This window comes from Phoxinus phoxinus, assembly GCF_949152265.1.
Source record: "Phoxinus phoxinus genome assembly, chromosome: 6".
In the NCBI taxonomy this organism is placed as follows: Eukaryota; Metazoa; Chordata; class Actinopteri; order Cypriniformes; family Leuciscidae; genus Phoxinus; species Phoxinus phoxinus.
The window spans coordinates 18,520,729-18,547,910 of NC_136881.1; the positions used below are offsets into that span (position 1 = coordinate 18,520,729).

The following is a 27,182-nucleotide window of genomic DNA, read 5'->3' on the forward strand; positions in this document are numbered from 1 at the left end:
AGCATTTATTTCAAGTCTGAGACGTAAGAGCATAATGATTCAACAGAAGAAAGGAACTGGGAAAATCGGTCACTTTACAATGCGACTCACCTTTCCACTACAAGACTCACTGCCTGCGTGAGGTCTGGACTGGCCACTTGAAGCCGCTTCCAAAGCGACCACACAAACTCCTTGTCTGCCTATTAGAAGCAAATACAACAGTAATACAATTATTGTGTTGGTGATGCTCAAAAGTTTAAAAAGCAGCTTCTAAATTAGCCATTTCCAGTTCTGAGTTTCTCTTTGTATATTAATTTCTTCCTAACATACAGTATATGATATTGAGATATAGGTGAATGATATAGATGCCATGTTGTTTAACCTCTGTGTGTGTGTGTGTGTGTGTGTGTGTGTGTGTGTGTGTGTGTGTGTGTGTGTGTGTGTGTGTGTGTGTTATGATTCATTAGGCCTAGTTCTCATGCATATATATATATATATCACACACACATGAGAACTCATGACTCCACTAAAAGTCATGTTTTTTAACCAACATATTCCATTAAAAAAAAAGTACCTGATAAAAAATTTAAAAAACAGTAAAAAAAACAAAACAGTAACTGATATCATAGTTTGGACCGAAACTGACCATCAAAATGCATGAAACATTTCTCTTCTAACAAATGAAACAGAGAAAAAAATTATCAGAGAAGTCCTATTCATAGAGAAAAGATTGAAGAGTACAGAAACAAAAAGCAAAAAAACTAAATAGAATCTGAACTCATTAATTGCCTAAAGAAGAAAGTGGTGGCAGGGAGACATGCAAGAAACACACTTACAATTCAAAGTGGCTTTTGGAAAAAAAAAAGGCTTTCAAAGATTTTTAAGCTACATTACATTTAATGAGAGACATCTAAAAACTACATTTTCTGACATTAATAAAAAAAACTGAATTATACCAGATCAACTTAATATAAAATTATCTGTTAAATTATGTCCACATCATTATAAGATTAAAGTCATAAATCCCTACAGAATCTGCTGGTGTCCAATTAGTACATGAATTTTAAACCCTATTCAAAAGTGTCTAATTAATTATTTACTAAATGGTGCAGGCAGACCTTGGTAGACCATAGGCTAAACATACAAAGTAGCGTGTGCAAGAGAGAGAGAGAGCCTGCGCAAATGAATAGAAATAGAGATCTCACTATTCCTAGTCTTCATTGTGTTTAATGACAAATTAAGAAAAGTCCTCCATCAAATAGGTGGTCTCTTCACAAGTGCTTAATCTCACCACATCAGAAGATTGAGCAACTCCCACACATTACAGGGATTTTCTCATGGCATGGAAGGTGTTTGATATGTTGAAAGGCAGTCGTATTGATGAATTATTTATCTTATACAGCAGACCATGAATGCCCACTGGATGAGTGCACTCATTGAATGTTGCTATTTATACAAATATTAATAAAGTAAAACTGCCTCCCTGATAATTCTCAGGTCCACTAGAAACATTTTGCAGTTAATGGCAGTCGATGGATGGGCACTGTGCCTTTTACATAAATGATAGCCTATGTGATTCTTTAGACATACATGCTTGTCATTAGAAGTGAAAAGGGAGAAAAATCAATTGTGAACCACAGGCAAGTGAGAAAAGACAGTCAATCGACATTCTCTGATGATGTAAACCTATTGTAGGTCAGAGTAAGTCTTATATTGTTTTATAGTAAGAAGAGGCTACTCACTGAGTAACTGACAGCTCTTCTCTATTAGTAGTTACCAAAATCAGTGGTAAGGATGTCTGGGAGTAAGCTATGTGCTCAGAAATGCACATACATTAGTAATATGCGTCACTTAAAACTTGTAATTGCTTAATGATTACAAGTTTGAGACACTATTGACAATGCAGGTATTTGTTTTTAGGCACCACCTGGTGGGGCTTTAACAATATGCAGGATAAGTCACATGAGTTTAATGTTTACTACACAGAGGGCATGTCAGATAGAAGTCTGATCATCTTAGCACTGCAATTGCGCACACACAAAAACAAAAAAACAAAATACCAAGGAAGCTTCTGATGTGTTATCTTAGAATATTTGATTATTATATTATTGTTGCATTAGTTGAAGTCATTGTGGGAAACAATAAGAGTCACTAAAGCCAGAGAAAAAGAGACAAATGAAAGATTACTTTGACAAATAAATGGTGTAATACCTGGCATTGAGCAAGGTCCTCAGACAAACTCGCCACCTCTTCCTCAAGGAGCAAAACACGTTCATTGTCTTTTGAGTCCATCGAGTTCCTAACAGAAAAGGTTTCATTTATATAATTGCGTAGTTAAACAAGAAAGAAAGAAAGAAAGAAAGAAAGAAAGAAAGAAAGAAAGAAAGAAAGAAAGAAAGAAAGAAAGAAAGAAAGAAAGAAAGAAAGAAAGAAAGATAGATAGATAGATAGATAGATAGATAGATAGATAGATAGATAGATAGATAGATAGATATATAGATAGATAGATAGATACTCTGTGTAGAGATAGCCTAAGTCTCGGACGATGACAGCTAAATATCGTGCGAATGAGAAACACGATGAATAACACACACATGAAGTTAATCTGAGTCTGTGAATTGATCAAACAGTCTCCATCGATACTGTTTCAAACCACAATAAACAGACACTTAATACAGCAATTCACTAAAACGTTTAAATCATATGACCAACTACAGAAATAATCCATTAAAAATGTTTAATAAGACAATAATAAACCAGCTCGCTGAACCAAAACAACTGCTCGTTTCAATAAAGTGTGTTGTCTGACCTGCAGCGCGTCCTTGGATACTGCTGAATTTACAGTTTATGTAAAGTGAAGATCTGCGATATTATTAAAACACCATCCGGATCGCATCTGACATGATGTAGTCATTAGAAGGCTAAAACGGGAAAAGAGAAAACAGACCGCATTAAAGAGAAAATACTATCAAACGCCTGGACTGTTTCAAATGATCGCGCCAGTTCCGTGTTTTGACACAGAGCCGTTTACCACACTTTTACGACAGCCCGAAACACTTTACGGTTTTCTGGTCTCTATGGATATTCTTCATATGAATATAACATTAGCATTTTTTAATGCTATCAGAATTATACACAGCACATATTACTAAATGATTTAACTATTCTAATATTTGATGTTGTTAACATTCACAGGCAAGACCTATTGATGTATAAAAAGTAGGCTATCTAACTATTAGCCTATAAAATAGTTTCCATGGTAATAAGGCTATAGTTTCCAACTAATAACAATAGTTACTACAACAATTGTTACAACTGTAAATCATAATAAATTAATATGAGGTAAAAAAAACTATTTGCTTTCTTTCTTTTTCTCTTTCTTTCTTTCTTTCTTTCTTTCTTTCTTTCTTTCTTTCTTTCTTTCTTTCTTTCTTTCTTTCTTTATTTCTTTCTTTCTTTCTTTCTTTCTTTCTTTCTTTCTTTCTTTCTTTCTTTCTTTCAAATGGTTTGGTTAATATCAATTTGCCAGCGTTGTATTGTAATGAAACCTTTTTATTGCCCCGAGGGGAATTTGTTTTACACTCATAGGAGCCACAATAAACATAAACACAACAAACATAGAATAAAAAACAACAATAACACAGCAAATAGTGACATAGAATTATCAATTCAACAACTTAAGGAATCAATAGATAGATATATATTCAATAATACGCATCTAAAATGTTCAACAGCTTAAAAAAATCAATAAATAAATATATATTCAATATTCAATAATACACTTTTAAAATATATCTATGTACCCGTAGATGATCCATTTAATAATTGAATGCTCCTCGGCACAAACGATGTAATATGTCGTTTAGTTTTTGTTCGGGGCATTCTAAATCTACATCCAGAGGGGAGGAGGGAAAATTCTGTGCGAAGTGGGTGCAATGGATCCTCCAGTATCCTCAGTGCCAAATTGAGGGTATACTGGTCAGTAAGATTTGTGATGCTTTTCACATCTGATCCAGTAATTTTCCTACCCATTTTTGTCACCTTGTCCAGCATGTTCCTGTTCTGGATAGAAAGAAGCACTGGATGGCAAAAGTCACCACACCCTGAATAAAAGTCAAATAGAACAATGTTAGTGAGTTTTCACTACACCATTCATAAAAGTGGTCAACCTCAGTTCTTTCTTTCTTTCTTTATTTCAAATGGTTTGGTTAATATCAATTTGCCAGCGTTTTATTGTAGTAAGGATAAATAGCCATATTATTTAGCAAAAGAAAATTAGGTTATTAGCCTATATTTACATTATAGTTATACATTGCTGAATTCTCATGGTAAAATGTTAGACCGTAAAATGATTATTCGACATATACATCTTGGATATTACCATATCACTCATAGAGCTCAATTGCAGGTGTGCAGCACTGGAAGTCAAATACCTATTTCTCAATGTGCCTATTTAAATAAAAGCTCCTAAAGAGTCTACCAGGGTTGTTTATCTTGTTCACACAATTTAAATGATCATTTAGCCTGTACTCTCGTATCATTCTGATTTCATTAAGGTACATCTATTATTGCATTTTTTCATTGCATAATGGTTGTATAATGGAGTATAAACAACAGTGCCTGTCCTTATTGGCTAGAGTCATATCATAGTCAAAAAGGCTAGATGATTAAAACCACAGAAACAAGATTAGACAGATATAAAGGAGGTTGCAGGAGTGCAACAGACAGCAGGTCATCTGCTTTGGAGCTTGCATGCTCTCTTGCTCCAGAAGAAGTCAATTGACTTAGCGTGATTAGGCTTTTCTTTGACCCGCAAACAGTGCCTCTCATTAGGATGCTCATTTGAGCTGCGATTTCAGAGGCAGTAGACTGGCTGGTAATTTGCAACATCTGCCCCTTTTAGGAGTGCAGACACATGGCACTTTTGAATCAACTTTTTCTTTCTTTCTCAACAAAGCCCTTTGTTTACTGCCGATAGTTACCAGTCATCCATTCCGAATGTGATTTTACATGCACTCTCTGGCACTATTATCAGTTTCCGTTCAACAGCCTCCAACAGCGGCCAAACGTCACAAATGAAACACGCTCCATTTACAACCCCCAAGGCCTGTAAAAAGTTCAGATCAACAGACAACCACGCAAATGTTGTTCAAGTAGGAAATAAATGTAGTCATTTTTCCAGTTATCTATTTAGTTTAAATCTGGATTCATAAACCGAAAAGAATATAAATAGAGAATGAAAATAATTAGCCTATAATAAAAACAGAATATCCTTGAGTGATCCTAATTTATACTGTACAACACATTAAAATAATTTCTTACCTTAAAGGTAAGAGTCTGCTATTGACTTAGACACTGTGTGTGTGTGTGTGTGTGTGTGTGTGTGTGTGTGTGTGTGTGTGTGTGTGTGTGTGTGTGTGTGTGTGTGTGTGTGTGTGTGTGAGGGGGGGGTGGGGTGGGGTTAAAATCCAACTAGATCGAGTGTTATCATTTAATTTTTAATTGCTTATTTGTACTTATTTGTATTTGTTTTGTGTATTTAGGTTTAAAACCTTTCTTTTGCTCTTCACTGGTTGTTCCTGGCTTTGTATTTAGATTTTTATTCAGATTTATTTTTTACTTTAAGTAATTAGCCTACTTTAATATAATGCTTTAGTAGCCGGGATGTGCGATTTTAAGCATTCTAGAACCTTATATTATAGCCTGACAAATTCCGATCCTGTCTATTGTCTTTGTTGCTGCCACAGTGTTTTTGAGGTGATGTCAAATAAAATGATTCCATTTAACTCATCTGTTCCTCCTTCTCCATGTCACTGAGAAACAGAGATGTATTCACACCGAATCACCATGCAGCACATAAAATCAGGAAGCATTGACAATCCCTTGGAGGGCTGAGTAGGCAGAGCACGGGAAGTATCTCACCACAGAGGATTGGGAAAACCCCGGTTCTCCGCCTGCAATCCGAGGTAGGAGGACTGTCATCTGCTGAGCGTTTACCTTTGATAAAGAGGGGAAGAAAAGAATGTCGCACTTTATAATGACAAGAAAAAACATACAAGACGCTCGCTTTGTCGACATGCTGGCTGCAAACCTGGCAGTGTCACTTTGGAATGGAAATGAGAGGCATTTTAAAGAGGAGCACAACACATCATTTCCCAGAGGATGAACATGTGGGTGTGCAAATCCAGTTGCGATAGTGTAGATGCTTTAAACTTGATTCTGCAGTTTATGTGCCCCAGGATATTGGTTTTTAAAAGGGAAATAGAATTTTATCCTATCCATCTTCCCACGTCCATTGTTTTATCCTGAAATGTAACCAAGTTACGTTATGCAGGTTCTTTAAAAGTTTGGAGTAAATAAATATGTAATAGTATGTGCATAAACCAAGTGTTAATGACAAAAAAAAGACAATTTTTGATAATAATAAAATATAAAATCTAGTCTCACTTTATAATAGGTGTTTTTAACTACTACTTTGTGTAAAAAAAAAAAAAGTTAGGTATATCCCAATGTGTTTATATTCATATTGAATTGTAAAACACTTTTTTCTGCAATTGAGGTTAGATTCAATTAAAGTTAGGACTAGGTTTTGTGGCATGGTTGGGTTAAGTAGATGTGACTACAGAAATTAATTACATATGAAACTATATAAAGGTATTTTGGTTACAATTTATTTGAAGGTGTCTTTGTTACTTATACATGTAAGAACTGATTAATATTAAATAACTATGTCTAGGGTTAGAATTAGGGTTTGGTTTGGTTTAGGGTTAGTTGTATGTAATTATGCATGATTTATAGTTATTACTGTAACATATGTAACAATGACACCGTAAAATAAAGTGTTACCAGTATTATTTTAAATATTAGTACAATGTAAAAACATGTATCTACACAATAAGTGCATTGTTTCTAATGATTAATTTAACTAGTTGTACATATAGTTAAAGTGGATCCTAAACTCTTTATTAAAATAATTCTCTGTTGTAATGCAACTGCAGTGAACCTAAGGCCTTTGCAAAATTCAGCTCCTTCATAGCAGCGACAGTCAGTCATCTATGCTGTGGCTTCCATGGCATGCAACCTACAAAGCTGCATCTCTCCACTTCCCCATCGGCAAACCTGTCATCACGCGCCCATCCGCTTGCGTGCAACACACCCGGAGCTCCCACAGAATGCTCTGCATCCCAGGACAAGCTCCACTGTTGAGCATTTGTCCCCCGTGCATGAGTCTCTGGCTCCATCTGATGACCTTCTAACTGTCTTCAGCAGGCAGTGGGTTCGGATAATGAGGGGATTGATAAGAGGGCTCTCTTCCTGTGGGCGATGGGGGGAGAAAGGGGAGCCAGCGGGGTGGAGGGAGCAATGCTTGCCCCATGTGTCTCAGTTGAATTGTGGGAAAAAGGAGCGAAGTGATTCCCCTACAGGCTGTATCAGATTTCCCCTGAGAGGATCATGCTGCTCAAATAATGTGAGCCTCTGGCAAACACAGAGAACCTTTTCACTCCTTTGTTTTTGTTTATGCTTATGAATGTGTGCAAAGAGGTGTCCATGGCCATTATCATCTGAAAGTATGGCGTCAAGCATAGCTAACAAATATGTACTTTGTTTCCTTCTACCGTGAATCAATGTTCCAGCTAGGATGTTTAGGGAAAGTTTACACAAGACAATAGATCAATGGTAAAAAATGACTTCCTTATTGAGGGTGGACGGCGAAGTTAGAGCGAAACGTGCACAGCCTCCTTCCAGAAGTCAAGCGACGCCATCAGCTTGACATTTTCCTCAGTACCCACAAACAGGAACTACGTGTGGCATTTATTGAACAGACACACAGTCTATGACAGCTGATGGTCGTCCCAAAGGACCAAAACCGGTTGAAGGTTCAATAGCTCATCATCAACTGCCCTTTGAGTAATTAGACAACTGGAAGGGGTCTGACATAAACCAATACTTATATTCGGGTCCCACAGGTGGCTTTTTGCAGCTGATTTCAGAAAGGAAGCTGCTTTAATGTCATGTTTTTCTTGAGCAAATAAAGGAGTCAAGCTGCTGAGTTCATAACTCTTGGAAGCCACTTGTTCACTGCACTTAGAGGATGGTTTGCCACATGATGAGGACATTTAATTGACTACATTGAGCTTATTTCATGCAGAGTAACAAACGCATTTTGAAAAAAAGGATTATGAAATTGATTTCAAAACAATTTAATGGCACATCGAGCTAGAAGTTGCATAAAACATCAAAAGGTGAATTACTCATTCCTAGACTAATGCTAGGAAACTGAACCCACGTGAACATGCTAATGTGTCCATTACTCATAATTCTTTAAAGGTCTATCTTCTCTGTTCTGTTGTTTAATATCAGGGAGCAATGTACAGTAATATCTCATTTAATTAGGGATTTAAGATCTCTAACTACCGGGCATATGGTATTTACTCTGCCATGGCCTTGCACATCAGATGAATATGCATATCCTGGGAGTGTGTAGCTTGTTACCCCAGAACAAATTCTACACAAGTTTAATCCCTGATCTATTATTTACCTCTTGACCAAACATGTGAGTGGGGCTTGTAGGCACTCAGCTTGATCAAAATGACTGCCTTGGGATTTAGGGGCTTCTATTGGTCCAAAGGAGAAGTCTGTCATTTGACTTTCCTCAGCTTTCACTCTTGAGAATCAATCTCTGTGCGCACTATAAGGAAAAAAGAAACAAGTCTATTATTAAACATTTATAAGCGCTCTGTTCAGACAGTCTGGGGACACAAGTTTGGGAGATATATAGGAAATCAGTGTCCTCAAACATCTCTAAAGCAAACTATCTTGATTTGTGTGTGTGTGTGTGTGTGTGTGTGTGTGTGTGTGTGTGTGTGTGTGTGTGTGTGTGTGTGTATTCTAGGGGTACTCTCCTATAAGTCAAATTGGGTAAAACTGGACCTGATGAACATTAAGGAATTATTAAAAACAAGGACAAAATCTGACTCTAACACATTCAATATATAATTGATTCACACCGCAATAAAAAAATGCTAGCTCTGTCCATTTGTCGTAAAGTAGGCCTAGTCGTAAAGTCATTGCATGTTTCAATTTAGGACATTTATTATGTTAAAGACAACTATTACAAACGCTCCTTAATAGCTGCGGGTTTCATTTTACATTACAATTAAATTTTACATTAAATTAAAGTGTGTAATGTAATAATTATTGTTAGGCCTATATTATTATTCCATTTTCAGTAATTCATTTTAAATGTTTACTTTAAAATGTCAGAGTCTGGGTAGAAATGAAAAAAAAAGAGAGAAAGAAAATAAAGAAAACGTATTCAGTGTCTGCATGATTTTTTAAGGGTTTTGTTACACAGAGATAGCTCTTATCATAACATAACGGTTAGTCTTTACACCAGCAATACTAGAACATGACCACTATAAGATAAAAAAACCCTCCTAAATATATTTGAACATAGTATAATATAGCCTACTATATAACATGACTTAGCATATATTATCTTAACTTGAAGATATTACTGAACATAGAAGATATAAAAAATAATTCAAGATAATTAACTAAAATTATAAGATGATAATGTATTATCAACTATAGCCTACTAGAAGATAATGCACAACCAACTACACTAGAGAAAATATATCACCATGTTCCTTCGGATGTAATGCAGCAGTCAGAGAGAGCTGACTATGCAGAAGAAATAGCCGGGAGTGAGTAGACAGTCAGTTTTCTCTTCCCGGACAGCCAGAGATTTACCCCGCTGCTTCAAACTACCCACCCACTTTAGTCCCGCTTCAGTCCCGGTGGAGTGTCTTATACGAGCGGATCTGGAACAGCGGAACCAGCGCTGGGCTTCTGGATCCACCGAAACAGCTTATATTTCAGCCAACGTGCTTCTTTCGCTTTACTGAGACCCGGTACATGCGAATGACGAGAGAGCGCAGAGCTGACTCCGTTTTTTTAAAATCAATGTTTTCTAAACGATAAAGGACTGTTGTTCTCGTTGTTCCCAATATTATTGTCGGTTTAAAACTGAAGGGACAGACATAAAGTTTTGAGTGAGTTTAGAGAGATTTGCGTAAAGAAGAGAAGAGGGAAGAGGAGAGAGTCCCCCCACATGAGGGCGAGATCTGACTGAACTTCATTCTGCCATTCACACAATATGAAGAAATGGTGAGTATGAGCGATCAACAAATGAACACTTTACAATAACTCTCATTAATGGCATTAACAAACAGTACTGTACGCTCATTACGATCGTAGGCTACACTTAAATAGTTACAAATGTCATGAAACTTTGATACAAATAAATCTGTAAACCGGAATGAGTTACTGAAGTTTATCGAAAGTGTTGGTCAAGAAGTTTAATCAGAAAATCTACCGCCTTGAGCATGTTTACAAACTTTCTTTAACAAGCGAGTTAAAGATAAACTGCTTTACCTGGGGATTTCTTTCATCTCAGTTTTTCCTCATTACATAAAAAACTGTATGAGTGCACAAGTCGCTTATGTAAAAAATAAAATAAAAATGCAATCATAGAAATAAATCAAAACGTTAATAGGTTATGTGTCAAAAAGGTCCAATTTTATAAGTAGGCTATCATCTGTATTTTTTACTCATCTACAACTATAATGGATACATATATAAAATATATCACATACAATAACAGAATCTATAAATAATGTAATATAGATTTGTTTGTTGAAAGAATATCCTTAATATCCTTTAAAAAAAACATGGTGGAAACATATCCTTGAAATAAAATAAAATAACTTCACACAAATGTTTATGAATTGCAAGACAAAATTATTCAGCTTTCAAACCTGGTTTTAAAAATGGCAGCAATCATCATGATTTACTTTCAATGTATTTTTGTGCATTAATCATCCGAGCAATACACAAATGCAACCAAATTAGTTCATTTAAAATTATTTTCAGATTTATGTGCAACCTGTTGGTGATTATTACAATATTTTCTATCATGCCTCTTTTTTTTATCATAATGTTTATTGCTTTCGTTTTTCTGAAAAGAGAGAAAGTGATTTACAAGGGCAGGTGAACACTGAGAATTTCACTCTCAGTGAACGCAGAGTCAAGGAGGAGATATCGCTGAATATATGCAAGTGGGGGGGAAAAAAACTCCCCGTTACTCTACTTAAGGATTTATGAGATTGGCGCTTTAAATTATTATTATTATATATTTTTTGTCCTAATCTCAGCGGCTGTCTGTGATGGGGCACAGTTGTTCAAGTGCTGCAGTCAAGAATGCCAATTTGCATTCCAAGAGTGTCATTTGATGACTTTTATCTGCACGGCTCCCCGGACTTTTCTGGACACTTAACATTTCATCTGCTCCATGTCAAGAGTCAAACGCAGTTATGTCCCCCTTCTCTATCTCTATCCTCCTTGCTCTCTTTCTCTTTGTCTTTCTCAGTTCCATCTCCTTTTTTCTTAAAAAAAAAAAGGCCATAGGTTCAGGGCCGGAGTATGGGAGAAATGAGAGGGTGTGCGAGAGAGAGGGAAGGAGGAGGTAAAATGAAGAGCTGCTTTCATGTTGCAGGCGCAGTCTAAGGCTGAACTTGTCAGCTGTGCTGGTGTGATTCTCCAGGGGCCTTGGCAGAGTAAGAGGGTAGATGATGGTTAGACGGTTCAATAAGCGCATGGACAGGTAGCCCTAGTGACGTCCCCCGGAGACATTGTCTTAATGAAGAGCAGGTCCACTTAGCCCTGTGTTCTCTGACCCTCTGCCTACTCTCTCCACACACACACACACACTGCTTATTTGATCTTACTGCTCGCTTAAACCTCTCTGTGAGTTGTGTTGGTGACACATGTAAAATTTAGTTTCTAAGTAGAAATGTAGGACTACTTAATTTTTTTTTTCCATAATAGTAATAATTTGTGCTCCTTGTATTAAGTCAAAAAAGAAAAGCCTGATACTAGTGCAACCTGTAAACTAAAAAAGTGGAATATAGAGCACTGCAGAATCTCACCCATGTCCACACTGATAGACGGACAGTATGTTATGGATGGATGGGGTAGGTGGGTACGACAGGCTGGTCATAACACCAGCAAAACAGTGAGAATACCTCGCAGAGAATAGTGTTACTTCTATGTGAAGAGATGGTTCACATTTCTTTTGAAGTTTTGTACATTTGCTATTAGAAAAGAGGGATTTTCTCCTCATTTGTCCATCTGTGGATTCTTGTGATGGGCATTATAAGTGAATGCGTGGATGAATGACCTGAAGAAAAAGACTATGAAAATTGAACTAAAACACAGACAGTTATTTCATTGAGAGACCAGAATGATAATTTAAAAAACAAAAACAAAAAACACATTGTATATGTTTGGTAGAAAAACTATGAAAGAAAAACATGCAGATGCAGAGACCATTTAAAATCTAATTTCAGTAATAAGAACTTAATTAGGCTTGTTTATTTTGTATTGTATTCTGTATTTTCTCACAATATATAGTTTGATCACAAGTGTTTTTAACAATCGTATATGAATTGATCAGGAAACATATATTTTAAGAAATGTAAGATTCAAATAATATATATTCAACTTAAATAGAACAAAATATTGTTTAAAATGTATTGATTTCAAGAGGGATCATAGAAATGATGTTATGTTTGTGTTGCAATTATTTTTTAGGTTTTGTGGTTTTGTGTATGCACACAAGGCATCATCACTAGAGTGTTCAACAAACATTTTTATTTTTTCTATTAAAATAGCATTTTTGATTTTTTTCTACAACAAGAGTATGCGCTCTCTGTTGTATTTCTGTGATTCATTGCCAAGGGTATTTTGTTGCGGGATAGCTGTAAATGTTGAGGTAAAACAGAAATACTCTGGTGTGTCAGCTGCTAGAACTGGATTGATGACCTGAGGAAATGATAGTTTAAGGGTAACCTCTGCTCTCTTAAAGAACTAAGACAATAATTCACTTCTATTTGTGGAGAGAACCAAGCTGGGCTGGATGTTGTGGACAAGCTTGCACAAAACAGAAGCCTTGCAGTGACTAAAGTACTCAGTGGGGAGGTGTATGATTATTGTGGGTGATTTATTTTTTATAGTTTATATGGAGTACTACAGAATAAGATGTTTCACATTGTGTCGTACAAAATGGGCTGGAAACAATGGGATTTCCAGCAGTGCATTTGTCTCTTAATAAAAAAGAACAGGGATAAACCTGTTTAGCGATCCTGTGAGGTCCAAGGAAAGGTTTGATTAAAAAGTGTCACTTCTGACTGAGCTTGGACTAGAGCGCTGAAAAAAAAAAATCAGATATGACAAGATAAGTGGTAGGTCTTAAATAAATCCCCCAGAACTACACAGCAGCACATGGCCACTTGGATGTATGAAGCTAGGCTATACTGTATGTTAAAATGCTATTTATATAAAAAATAGGAAAATATTTATTTTTTTGACAAACGTTTTTTTTAACTTCACTCTGTGTATTATTGATTCTCTGTGGCACTTTGGAGTAATTTTATTACGTTATTGTTGATGCTGAAGTTGTTAAAAAAATTTTTTTTTATTGTTTCTGAAGACCTTTTTAATCCTGTTTTCTAGGGTTTTAATAATTATTAATCTAGATACATGCTGTGGTCCTGACCTTGTCACCTATATTTTCATTAGTTTTGCTGCCTACTAGTTTATTAGATGATTATTTTCAGAGAGGTTGGGAAACATTTACTATAATTTGTTACAAACTACTTTTTTTTTTAAAGTGCAGTAATTTTATCCATATATACTTTTAATTGATGATGTGTTGATAAATAATTGTATTCAAGTATGTGTGTGTGTGTGTTTCGGTGTGTTTATCTGCGCGTGAGTGTGCAGAGAGTGGGACAGTGCAGCTTTTGAGCAGACAGAAATGCCGCGTCTCAGAGAGCTCTTTCATGTGACTGTAGCATTCCACTAATGCAGTCACAGCAGCGATGCACAAGACGAGACATGTGTCCCGTCCTCCCTCTGCCATCAGTCTCATCAGTCGCTCTCTCTCTCTCGCTTTCTCTTTCTATGACCTTAACATTTATCAGAGAACCCTGTGCAAAATTCCCCTCAGCATCTGTGGAATGAGAGAAGCCAAACATGCACACACACACACACACACACACACACACACACACACACACACACACACACACACACACACACACACACACACACACACACACACAAGAACACACAGCCAAAAACTTTAAACAATAAAGCACACTGACTCACATTAACTCTAATTCTCCATTTTTTTGTCTCTTAGCACATACGGTTTGTGTATTTCTTGAAAAAGTACTTTTTTTACACATAAAATGCAATGAATACTCTTATATTATAATGTTTTTGTTCCATGCCGTTTCTTTCTATCCATTTCATTAATGTACGCATAGCCTCTCTGTCTGAGATTGAGGGAACAATAACAAAACAGCCCCACTGTCACCGTTATTAGATTCCTGCTTTCTTTACCAGGCAACCTCATATTAAAAGAGAGAGAGGGAGAGGTGAGGGAAATGAGCCGTGGATAGAGTTTGTTGAGTGTGTCAAGGACATGTGCCACATGTTGATAGCACTGAAGACCAGGGGTGAGGACGACACAGGGAGGGAGAAGAGGGATCTGGCCAGACGACAACTCCGCTGGAGAAGTTTACTGATAACACAAACAGTTAGTGCAGGAATTCAGTTTTTAATAGGTGTCTAGAGGAAAGGGTGATGTTTGCTCTCACAGGAGGAACTTGTACACACACGTTTCTCTCTTATTCTTTATTGTAAAAAAAAAAAAAAGAAGCAAATTGCAATGTACCTAATGGCCAAAAGGTAACAGTTGCCTGTTAATATATACTGCTTTAATATCACTAAAATCCGTGCTTACTGACTAATTGGGACACTTGTTAGTCTCCTTGCCTTAAAGCTTTAATAAGACGGCATTTCATTGTGAAGAGTTCAGAAGTTTTTAACTATTTTCATCAGACTTTTGTCTCTAAGCTTTAAGAGCATCATTTCATGTTTCTCACTAGCAAAAGGGCTTTGGTGACATTCCTGATTGTGGCCTGTTCTCATTGTTAGCAGCTTTATACCCTCAAGACTTCGGTAGAGCTAAAAATCTTACTTCATGAAGAACTATATTGAAACATTTCTGAATCTGCAGATTCTTTCAGCAGGGCAGTGTGGAAATATATTTTCCTATGGAGCACAAGAGGAATTATAGAACACATTCCAATTTTAATACAAGTTAAGCTCGGTTTCATTAATTCATTTATTTATTGTTAGTTGTAATTAACATAATGCCACAAATGCTGTGGATTGATTTGAACTTTGAACCCAGAATATTCCTTTAACAGAATGAAATAAAAATGAAACTTTTAATATGACATTATTTTGGACCAATATAAAGTTCATAAATTGGTCAGTTAGTCAACCATTGTGAGGATTCCATGGTTATTTCTCTTTTAGAGGATGTGTAGACTACAGTGGCATCATTATGCTAATGCCACCAATACACGCTTATTCTGCTATTCATCTAATGATAAAACACCATGAGTATCCATCAATATTAATATTTCGTTAAGCGAGTCTTGGTTTCCAAAAAGTTTCTTGCATTTCGAAACTACAGTAAATACTAATATCTTACCTGGAAATCCTTGGGGATAAATGCAATAAAAGCCATTTTTCTTTATTAGGTCTTTTCTCCTGGCCCTCTTTTTCTTTCTCCTTTGCAACATGCCAGTAACCCAACACCATCAGAAACAAACGAACAGCTCTGGCACTAGTGAAAATCCTCAAAATGTTTTTCGCTATGAGACACTTTTTTAATTTCTTTATAGATATATAACTGTGTGTTATAGTGAAGCGAAGGCTGCTAATCCATATTCTCTTATTGGGTGTGTGGTTTTGGTCAAATATCTCTCTTGGTTGTGCCTCAGGTGAGGGGCAGCAGACTAATAAAGCATGTTGTGTCTCAGGGGCAGAAGCAGGGATGAGTATGGATTAGTCAGTGTACCCTTCCTGTGAACATACAGTATAGCTCAAATCTGGATCTCTCTCTCTGTCTCTGTATGGAAGGCTTTATTCATGTCCTAATGGAGCAGAGAGTCAGCACATGTCAAATAGAGATGAAGGGGGTCTGCAGAAATGCTCTCCTGCCTGTATGTTTGTCCTTGGTTAAGTCGGATTGCCTGTGGCTGATGTCTGAGGAAAGTTATGAAAGAAGCCATTATGTTTAGTAGCTCTGAACTCAGAGATTGGGACACTGAACTATGCTTTAGTATCATTTATGGTGTATTTAAAGACAGCTTATTGTAAAGGGTTTACATATGTGTATTATTAAACCTTTATGTACTGAAAAAAAAAACAAATTAAACACCAAAATGAACTGAAGGGTGTCTGAATGTTTTAACAATAATAATATATACAGATTTGAACTGTAATATCCGGGTTTTCCAGTTTTCTCTTGAATAAATAGATATGCTCAAATACACTTCAAAAACAGCTCAGAGAGACAAAGAAAGAAGGGGAAGTGAGACATAAAGTGTGCCACTTGCAAGCCAAGCTGTTATTACAGTCTAGAGCACCCTGTCATAAATACTCATAATTAGATGCTTCCAGAGACCTAATAATTTTACCATGTAACACAAAGTATCTTGAGTGGCAGAGTCACTTTCCTCTCTCCTCAGCTTTATTTACTGCTGAAGTGAGCCAGTAGTCTCTGTTTCTCCTTATAACTCGCTAATGGAAGGGTTGGTTAGTACAGTAGCTTGGCTGATGGCACCCTATATGATTTTTCCTTTCAGTGGTGTCATCTGAGCAAGTCCTGTGTTCATGTTTTCACATGTAAACGCCACTCTGTTCCACTCCAGTGCTTCAGGCGTCTTTTATGAGCCTATGAAAATTTCAGCTGCTTTTTTGGCGTTAAGAAAAAAACATAGCCAGCGCTGCACAACTCTTTCATTTTTGGCCAAAGGACCTTCATCAAATATCATTCAAACTAAGAAGTGTCCTTCACACCATTTTATACTTATTTGCAAGATGTAAGTTCATCTTTCAGATCTTACTGGGCAGGAAGGCTACAGTACATTAAATGTTAAGAGCATATTGGTATGTTAGCATTGTGCCTTTGTACCTTTCATCCAGTATGTCTTTGTGAAGCTTTAGCTGAAGCAGTCCTGGAGTTCTCCCTGTCTCCCACATCAAAGCTTCTCACATCTTCCGTCCAGGTCCAGCCACAGTCCAACTAGCCTATAATGCCAATTTTAGAGTGCAAGTTTCAGTAGCTCTTCCCAGCTCGGAGTAAATGGAGCAAGTTTAGAGTGTCACCCAATGATGCTAGCAGTTGGTCCATATCATTCTTTTCTGAGAAGAATCACTATAGTGTCTGTATGGGACATTAGACCATGGTTGTAGCTCAAGGTCTGCTAAGCCAAAAGTATGTTTCATTTGTTAGCTTGAAACAGATTATTGGGTCCTCAGTCTTCATATCCAGTCCATGCATGCCTACATCATTACCAAAGCAACCCATGCAGACACTGTAGGTTGTTTATGTTTGGAGACAAATATTATTTGATCACTTGGAATTAATAGTGGGGACAGTCTGCCTGAAAAGATATGATTTGAGAAACACACACAGTCTAAGACATTTGTCTACTATTTAAAAAAATACCAATATAAAAAAATGTAATAAAAAAACAGTAGGGGAAAGTGAAAACAACAAACATTGATACGTGAGGCCAGAACTTCAAAGCAGAAGGAAGTTGTAGTGTGCATGTATTGAATATGAGTTCATGGTAAGAGAATACTTAAAAGGCTAGAATGCTCTATGTGTGGGATGTAACGATAGGGGAAAACAAAGCATTTCTCACAGTTTAGACTGCAAGCAGTATGAGGATATATATATATATATATATATATATATATATATATATATATATATATATATATATATATATATATATATATATATATATATATATATATATATTCATAACAAGTGTTACAGTTTAGCCTTTGATTTGATTGTCCAGTTATTTTTTCCTGTGGTAGCTTGACTATGCCAAAGTTCTTCAAAAGGCACTATAAAGTTTCATATCAATGTGGATGCAACAGTGTTACTCAGGCCATCAGGCTTGGAGAGAACATTAAACCAGTGCTGGTCATCCTGCTCCTCACAGGTCATTGTGCCCTCAGGCAAGAATACAACTGAACACGTGCTACAAAAATACAAATTCTACAGCACATAATGTTTTTTTCACAAATAAACAGCTTTGGTAACTAAAATGGCACAATAATACAATATTCACTAAGGCACTGCGGAATGGTAGATTTTTCACACAGATATTCTTGAACATTTCTGTACTTGTTGTTTTCTGGCATTGCATGATTTTGTTCATCCATGTTGCTAGACGTTTCCTGTATTCTTTGCATTTATAGAGGGTATGCACATCATGTCACTGTAGGAGGGAGTCACCCACTGAGTGGCTAAAAGACTGAGTGGCAGCATTGGTGTTCAGCTTGTATGCCGCGAAAAACGCAAATCTAAAATGGGAAAGAGTTTGCGATTGACTGTACAAATAGATTAAACAAGAAATCTGAGCTACAGAAAAGAAAATGGATTCAAAGAAACATTATATTGATATTGAAACAACCAGAATATCCATTGATCTCATAATATCCAAAAAGAATACCCAAAAATTACATAAAAGTCACTTTTGTGCAATCTTGAAGTATGACCAAGCGTCAAGTCAAATTTGTTAGTTCTTCACAACACACATCGTTTCCGAGCAGCTTTGCATAAAGTCATAATGTTATGTCTATGAAGGCTTTGTCACTAGTGCTTTAACAAAATTTAGGGCTGGTAGATATGATGATGATATATAACAATGATACAAGTGATCATCCAGATTTATATCTACCTATATTGTATTTATAGTGTTGTCTAGTAGATAAAGCTCTAACAGGCTTTGCTTTATGTATTTCCCCAGCATCGAAATCAGGTACATATAAAGGTCAGGAAACCCAATTCCTGGTCAAATGTCAATGTCCACTAGTTCTTTAATAAGTTGTAAAATTAAACTGCCTTTAATTTTAACTGTTCATTGCAGTTTCCTCTATTAAATCTAGTCATGCTGCAGGATGTTTTGCCACTCAGTTCAGCTGAGGGTGTGTGTACCGGCGGGAATGTGACGTCAATGCATACCCTCTATTCACACACATCTTGGACAGGCCCGTAAAGACAGTGACATCACTATATGGCATCTACCGTACTCGTTGAGAAGCCCCGCTCTTTCATCTGTCTTTTTAATGTTAAACAACTGCATTGCGTAAGGTACCACTAAGCATAATTTTGTTGTCTGGGTGGATTGTCAGTATTTTCTCGGTATTGTTCCAGTTCACAGCCGTTGCTATTATCTTTTTATGTAATTGTTTGTATTCAAACTTTCCTCTTCTTCCTGTAGTCAATAGTCATAAAATACCTGATGTCTGTTCACACTCACATGCTCCGGAATTGGTCCCGATAATGTTACTAGGGTCTTGATAGCAAGATTGAATTTTCCAGCATTCTGACTCCAGTTTGCATTCACATAAAACGCTCTCCAGCGATTTGACTGTAGTTTTCTGAAATTAAGTGTGAATGTAGCTTAATGTATTTTAAAGGCATTTTGTTATTTGGACCCCAATATGAGACAATGTTTGAGGAACATAAGAAAAGCTTTATGATGCTTTATAATGAACAACATTTAGGTACTTCCATTTAAGGCCGACTGACTTCACTCTTTTAAAGTGGTAAATGGAAGACAGCATTCAACAACAATTCAGATTCAGTGGTCCACAGAATTCAAACCAGCATTTGTCTCTGTGTCCCAGCTAATGATCTCCTTTGTGAATTCATACATGACAAGAAGAGTGCAGACCCAACCAATAAAACATGATACAGTACACAAACATCTTCCTTACAGTCCAGAGGGGCAGGATTGCAAACCAAGTGGACATCAGAGAGAAGACATTTCATTGAAAACATACAGTAAAAGGGTCACAAATGTTTAGGTTTAAAATGAGCGTTTCATGTTATTTAGCTGCACAAAGACTGCAATGCAAATGTGTTTTTAAAATTCCCTGTGGTAGTGCCGACTCTAAATCTGTGAATAGGTTGCATAGGATGAGTCTATTTAATCATCCCGTCACCTACAGGTTTTCTTTCCAGCCTCTGGCAGCTTTGTAGTCATGTGACTTAATGTGGACTCTGGCTCATGGGCAGGCCAGGGAATTGTACAGTTATGATTTCTGAACACACTCACATTATAATCAGTGTAAGGCTTACTTTAGCCCCTAATCCTTAAGTGGATAAGCTAAGCTTTAATTAGGCTAATCAGCAGTATAATTAGCTCCAATTACATTTTATTGGGCAGATAACAACATATCTTTAAGTGGGCTTAAACAGCATTGCAAAAAAGTGTGTTACATGAGAATGCAGTGGCATCTTCACAATCTTTTCACAAGCTCTATATACAGTATTTACGCTAAAGTGCATTTTTGTTGTTTAAAAGCTTTGTCTTTTTGTCAGTTTGCTGTGATGCTGTCAAGTTTGTGGACCAGGTTTGTGCTTGAGTTTACTGTGGATCACCTTGACAATCAGAGGGTTCACTCATGTGCCATGGCTTGACAGCGTGTCAGCAGTTTGGTCACTTAGTTCATTAAGCCTAGCGAGATGTGCATTGGTGCATTGAGGGTGAACCCAATCCTGGCCTGACAGCAAGATGGTAGCCCTCCAACTTCTAAGTGTTTATGGAGGATTTCGGAGACACAAACTGCTTTTGCCTTTGTTGCTTGCACATTGTGACTCTTGGGAATCATAGACTCTTTCTCAAAACACCAAAAATGTGTGTTTATCCTTTCAGGCCTGGTGTAGTAAGTATATGTTCATGTACAGCTTTATTGAGATAAATAATTAAATTCATTAAACACAGACTATTCTTTCACCACTTTTGGATACACAATCATAATTTATACAAATCAGCGTGTGCAGTAAAAAAAAAAATAGGATGAGCAGCAGGACAGGATCTTGTCAGTTATTCATTGGTCACTGCCAAGACAATGAGAGCTGACATCACTGACTTCCTCTGATAATTTGAAACATATTGTAAGTTGACTTTGGGTTGGTAGAGCCATTAACTCAGCAAGGAGTTGAGTCGCTGTGGGTGTTAACACCCACCTGCTGAAAGACTTGGGCTGAGTTCCAATTCACTTTTTTATGCCCTTTCCTCGCTAACTTCCCTCTATCTCACGGACTTGTATTGCTTACGCTACTTGAGTGCCCACTACTGGCGGAACCTTTACAATGGGTTTAAATGGACAGCCCTATGCCCTTGATCACTTGGAATGTCTTGTTGGATTGTGGTATATGAATTGTGTGAATGAATAAACTCGCTCCCTCTCTCAAAATCGAGAGGGTCGAGGGTCCGTCCATATATGCTTCCCTCGTCCACTTGACGAAGGGGAATGCTCTTTAAAATGAAGGGAGGGGAGGGGAGGGGAGGGGTGTGTGTGTGTGTGTGTGTGTGGGGGGGGTAATCCCCTGAGGGGAAGCGCTTAGGGAACATTGCAAGTGTCTAAAAACAAAGTGGAATTGTACCCCATGTCATACACACTGGCTCTCTCTGATTTTCCAGCAACTATGTAAATGAGCCTTGAAATAGACAGAAAAAATATCTAGTGTGACACTTTATATATACACTATATGAAAGCTAGTTAATCCCATAATAAGCACAAAAAAATGTAGCACAAATGAATACTGGGTACATACGGGAAAAGATACTACTCATAATCTGCACCTAATAACCGTAAGCATACTTCCATTCATGCATATGAACATCCATACATTTGCAGTGGCACAGTCCAACGTTCTGATAACGTTTTCTAAAATGTTTATATGACTGAGGAAAAAATTGTTTTTTTAAACATTCTTTAAAAAAACTGAATGTTATGAATTTTCACAGAACATTTGAAAATAATGTTTACATAATTTTAAAGAATACATTCTTAGAACATGAGTGTTAGCTAAGATATTGAATGAAAATTGTTGGGCAGATGCATCTAGAGTGTGTTGTCAAACATAACCAGTTGGCCATCAGGTGGTGCGTATATCGATAACATCTGGAATCTATATCCCATATCTCGTCCCTTTCACCAGGGGCGCAACAACCCAATTTACAGAGGGTGTGCAACACACAATTTGTAAAACCACCCATATAAATCTGTATTTACATACTGGACAAGGATTAGGTTGTCCACATTTTAAGTAGCTGTTGCATGCTTTCACATAAGGCAGATCTACCGCAGTGCTTGAACTGAAGTAGTCTGCTTGAGATTAAAGCTCCCCTCCCTCATTCTGTGTGTGTGGTTCTGTTTGGAAAAACTTCAACATGCTCCAACACTGGTTATAATAATGTTACAGGGAAGTATCACATAACAAGTAGCATGGACCAATCATCTGCCTTAGGCTTTAGCAGAAGTTCCAACACTTTTGCCACTAAACCAACAGACATAGAGTTAGAACATATCCCCAAGCGCCCAAGTTGTTTAAGAGTTGAACAGATGTCTGCTAGTGTGTATGCATTTTAGTGCACACAAATATGCTATTTCTACTTGGCTGATGCCTTTATACTTTCAGTGTGCACACTTTAAATCCGTGTTCACTATCAGTTGCCACCACCATCTGGACGCCCCCGAACACATCCCAGACCCCTCTTTTCTCTCTTTCCCTCATCCTGCCTTCCTGGAGTTCATATTTCAGTTTGCTCCCAGGAGCTCGCAGGTCTGTGCCAGACGGAAATTCGCTGAGGCTGCAGGAGCCCCTCGGAGGCCACACAGAGGAGGGACAGGCCAGGAACAATCAAGCCCAGTGCTCCTGCCTCTCCAACAGCCTGTAAGGCTGCTCAGGTCCTCAGGGTGCCTGGTGCCTTTTTCTCACCCTCACTCCCCTCATGCCCCATCTCGCTCTCTCTCTTCCTCTTTCATGCTCGCACTATTTCTCCACCATAACGGCCCTCCTCTGTCTACTCTCCAGGGTGAACTGAGAGGCCATCCAGTCATTCGTTGTCCATCAGATGTGTTTACTCTTTCCATGACAGCCAACACATCTGGAGCGCATATTCAGGTTATTCCAGTGCCACTAGACACATTCCATGAGATCATTTCAGAGGTTGTTATGGCGATCTTCGCCCCCCAGTTGTATGACAGCAATTGCTGGAAGAGGGTAGGGAGGTGAGGGTATGGGGTACAAATGTGAACACTGGAGCTACTATTGGTGGGGGGTTGGGGTAAGTAATTACAGATCCTGTCGCCCTCCCAGATCACCAGCCCTGAGCTGTAACAAAGTGCTGCAGTGACATTCTTCCTCCTTCTTTCGTTCTTTTTTATCTCTTGCCTCTTTACCCTTTCTGTCTTATTTTTCTTATCCATCGGCACATTTCAGGTCCTGGCCTCTCCCCCTGAACATTCCTGTGCCTGTGTGTGACTGTGACGGCTGTCATCAGGCAGGAATGTCCAGCTCTCCCACCTCGTCCACCATGCTCTTTTGGGTGAAGCCCCCCTCCCGACTCTCCTTCTTCGAAACGCTCGCCTTCAGAAAATGTGTTCCTGCAGATGTTGTCCATTCAGTGCATACCTTTGATTGGCTGGCTTCCACAACAAGCAGAGTAATTTGCAGATATTCAGTGGCTTGTTTTTGAGCTTGAGAGTGTGCAAGCTATTTTATCTTCTATTGCTTTTACCAGTAAAAGGGAACATTTACCATTTGTTGAACACATAACTCCACACAAATGTGTTGAGGAAAATGTTTTCTTCTCTTGTTCAGGGAAGAAAAAGGCCTTTCTCTCAGAGCAAAAATATCCTGCCCATTAATAACATATTTGTTCTGATAGATATGGTATGTGCACAATAGAAAGCCTTAATATTCTCATTACTCTAAGGGCAAAATATGATTTCTTCAAAGAATCACAACATCTGCAGATTCTAATGGCCTTAATTTCCATTGCCCAATCAAGCTATATTTGTCCAACATAAATTGGTCCAAGTTCTTTTGTCTACATTCTACGAGACTTACTGGACTTTGTGTTCATATTTTGCAAACACCAAGGGTGCCCATGTCATTTTACTAGTCAATTTTCTCCCTCCTCAGGCCTCTCCTAGGTCTCCTCTAAGTCTTGTTTGGTACCACTGTCCCATGGTACTCTTCTGCATAGTTAAGCTACAAGCCTGTGACCCCCCCCCCCCCCACCTCTGCACTTTTCCAACAATCCATCACTCCCCCTGTTTTCCTTCTGTACCAGTACAGTTTTCGTGGTTGGGGAGAGCTGTGTGTGATATATTCAGGGCAATGGTGTTCATTTCAACAACACCCATAAAGCCAAAACATAATATTGTACATGGCTTTGTTCCCCAGTTACTCTTTTTGACCTTAATAAATTATGTAGATTAGAAAAGTAGAAACACATTGTTCTGATAAGAGGTCTGATGCATCTGGTTGGGGGGGAGTGGTGGTAGGGAGAGTCTGGACGATGGTCGGGGGTGGATACGATTGGGGGGGGGGGGGGGGGGGTCAGAGAGAGACATGAGCCTGTTTAGTCACACTTTTTCTTCAATACTGGCTCCATATGTTAAAAAGTGAGGAATAACAGCGGTGTCCCAGTTGGAAGAGACTTTATAGGCCACTGCCAAAAGAAAGATGATTGTCTGTGGTGGGAGAGTAAAACAGGGGCCTCGAATGGTAAGGAAAAGCCAAAAGTGTTATGCTGTGGACTGTTAGTGCGGGTGTGCTAAACTATTAGGGGGCGGAAAGCCTTTGTCTGCAGAAGCTGCTGTGTTGCAACACATATGAGAGATGTAGTGGAATGTGTGTGTTGGAGCATGTGTGATATACAATGTGTGATATTTATTTAAGAGGGACTCTTAGAGTTTCAAATGCTGGACAAGATACTGTTCCCACTATTTCTTTCTCTGGAAGTGTTTCAAGACCACCTGAATCATAAATATACACACGAAGGGGCCAAACATTGATACCATTATGTTCTTTTCTCATAACAAATGGCATTGAAAACCCTCAGCTCTCTTTTGGGGAATTTTCATTTCTACATTGTCAGTGGTGACTGTGAGAGCTCTCTTTAAACTGACACTCATAGTGAGAGAAAAACACAGGGCTCTTATGATCAGGGTGTGACATAGGTTTAACTCAGAGCCTCACATGTGTTGTTCTCCCTCCTGACCTCCTCTGAGACACAACTCGGCAGGACGACGGGATAGTTTTCTGTCTTAAGAGAATTTCAAAGGCCAATGGTGAGAGATGATGAGAGGGAAACATTTAGAAGAAAAGAGAAAACACTTTTCTTCCTCAAGTAGAATCTTGTGTGATCAAAGACAGGTCCCCGTGAAATCTGTGAACCCCCTGCAGTAAAACTCAACATACTGTCAATTAAAAGACACTAATGGTACAGTGCGATTCCCAGCAGTTCCGGCACTGAGAGCTCTTTGGTTCCTCTGGGGAATTAGTTAGGTGACAGAACTGCAACATGTTTACCAATCGGCAGCAGTGCTCATGGTTCCTAATGAGAGAGAGAAAGGGGAAAAAAGTAAGAGAAGGAGAGCAAGTCACTGTGAGTCATCTTATTCATGCATCATCTCATCCACATGTGTGTGGGGGCGACATACCTGTCTACACTGATGTATATCTCTGACTCGCTTTGGAGGCGCGACTTTGGAAACTCTTGGCAGGTCTAGCAGGGGAAGTCCCCTGGACAACGGATGAGGCAGCGTCTTTGGGTCCTTTTCAAAGGCCAGAGTTTGGAAAGGGAGAGGACATGATGAAGAGATCAGGAAATGCTCCATTTGCATTCCTTAGAACTCTGATGTGATTTCTCATGTGGAAGTTTAACAAATTAACAGGGAGAATGAGATAGGGATACTACAGGAGATTTATATTTGTTCTTAAAAGTGGTGTTAGTAGGCAATTTTTATAGTGCTGAAAAAAAAAATCTCACTGAGCCAAGGTGATAATGTATTTGAGCCAATTTCCCTGTACAGCAAACAGTATTCTTTGGAGCTGATATGTGCCAAAGACAAAAGATGGAGGAGTATTTTTGGGATTGTGTAGTGTTCCCTCAGTTGAAGGGCTCTCTGTGTGAGGTTTGTTTTGGATAGTGTCCTCACTGCCCTTCCACATACCAGCTGCTGCGATACACCTCTGAGCCCGGTGCAGGGAACACAGAGGGCTCCTACCATGGGTCACTTTATTAATGTGCTCTCTCTCTAGTCTGACATTATTAACCACATCTTGTCTGTACAGGAGACATTCCTGAGAAAAGCCCCCTAACCTGACATTGTCACCATTTGAATTATTGCCTCATCTTTCCAATCTGATGTCTTGAGTAAGAATGTGTTGTGGGGGGTTGGGGGTTAGTATGCCAGCCAAGCAGTCCACTTTTTTATGGGATGGACTGCTGTGAAACAAGCGTAGTCTTTTTTGTTTATTTATTATAAAATAATGACTATTTTATAACACTATTGTTCAATTGTATAATTATGCACATTAAGTTATAATGGTTAAAAATATATCATTTGATTTAAAAAAAAAATAGCTATATAAATTCAGCAAATAAGAACTGTCCATTTTTCAGGATACTTTATTTTAAAGATAATTTTGTAAAATCAAAATAAGCTTTACAGAGCTTTATTGGAAAGTCTTTAAACAATGTTCTTCATGCTTGTCCAAGATGCTAACATTTTAAAGGCAGTAGACAATTAAGGTCACAGTTACAACTGGACACTAAAGAGACTTTTCTACTAACTCTGAAAAACACATGAGAAAGATGCCCAGGGTCTCTGCTCACCTGCGTGAACATGCCATAGTCCTGCTGCAGGAGGCATGAGGACTGCAGATGTGAAACAGAGCAATAAACTGCAATGTCTGTAATGTAAGACGCCTAAGACCGTGCTACAGGGAGACAGGAAGGACAGCTGATCGTCCTTGCAGTGCCAAACCACATGTATCCATGTGTTCACCCAGATGTGTTCAAGACATCGCAAGTAGGCTACCTTGGTGGAAGAGTGGGGTAACATCTCACAGCAAACGGCAAATCTGGTGCAGTCCATGAGGATGAGATGCACTGTAGTAGCCACAGGACGCTGAATTTACTTATGATATTGCCCAGGCCCCCCCT

At 38.1% G+C, this 27,182-nt stretch overlaps 2 protein-coding genes across 5 annotated transcripts in view; one reads left to right on the forward strand and one right to left on the reverse strand.

The window, feature by feature from the left end:
* Positions 1 to 3,047, reverse strand: part of cntln (centlein, centrosomal protein) — a 131,241-nt gene extending 128,194 nt beyond the window's left edge. The window contains exons 1-3 of the mRNA XM_079616070.1: positions 2,789 to 3,047; positions 2,191 to 2,278; positions 91 to 179 (exon numbers count right to left, since the gene is read on the reverse strand). Of these exons, the coding sequence (XP_079472196.1) occupies positions 91 to 179; positions 2,191 to 2,271 (170 nt within the window). The 5' untranslated portion in view covers positions 2,272 to 2,278; positions 2,789 to 3,047. The remainder of the gene's footprint in view (positions 1 to 90; positions 180 to 2,190; positions 2,279 to 2,788) is intronic.
* Positions 3,048 to 9,661: 6,614 nt separating this feature from the next.
* The window catches only part of bnc2 (basonuclin zinc finger protein 2), a gene marked incomplete at its 3' end in the record, with an annotated part of 217,272 nt that continues 199,751 nt past the window's right edge, over positions 9,662 to 27,182 (forward strand). For 3 of the 4 annotated variants that reach the window (XM_079615968.1, XM_079615964.1, XM_079615969.1), the window contains exon 1: positions 9,662 to 10,149. In XM_079615968.1, the coding sequence (XP_079472094.1) occupies positions 10,147 to 10,149 (3 nt within the window). In that variant the 5' untranslated portion in view covers positions 9,662 to 10,146. The remainder of the gene's footprint in view (positions 10,150 to 27,182) is intronic. The other variant, XM_079615967.1, reaches the window with a different exon arrangement.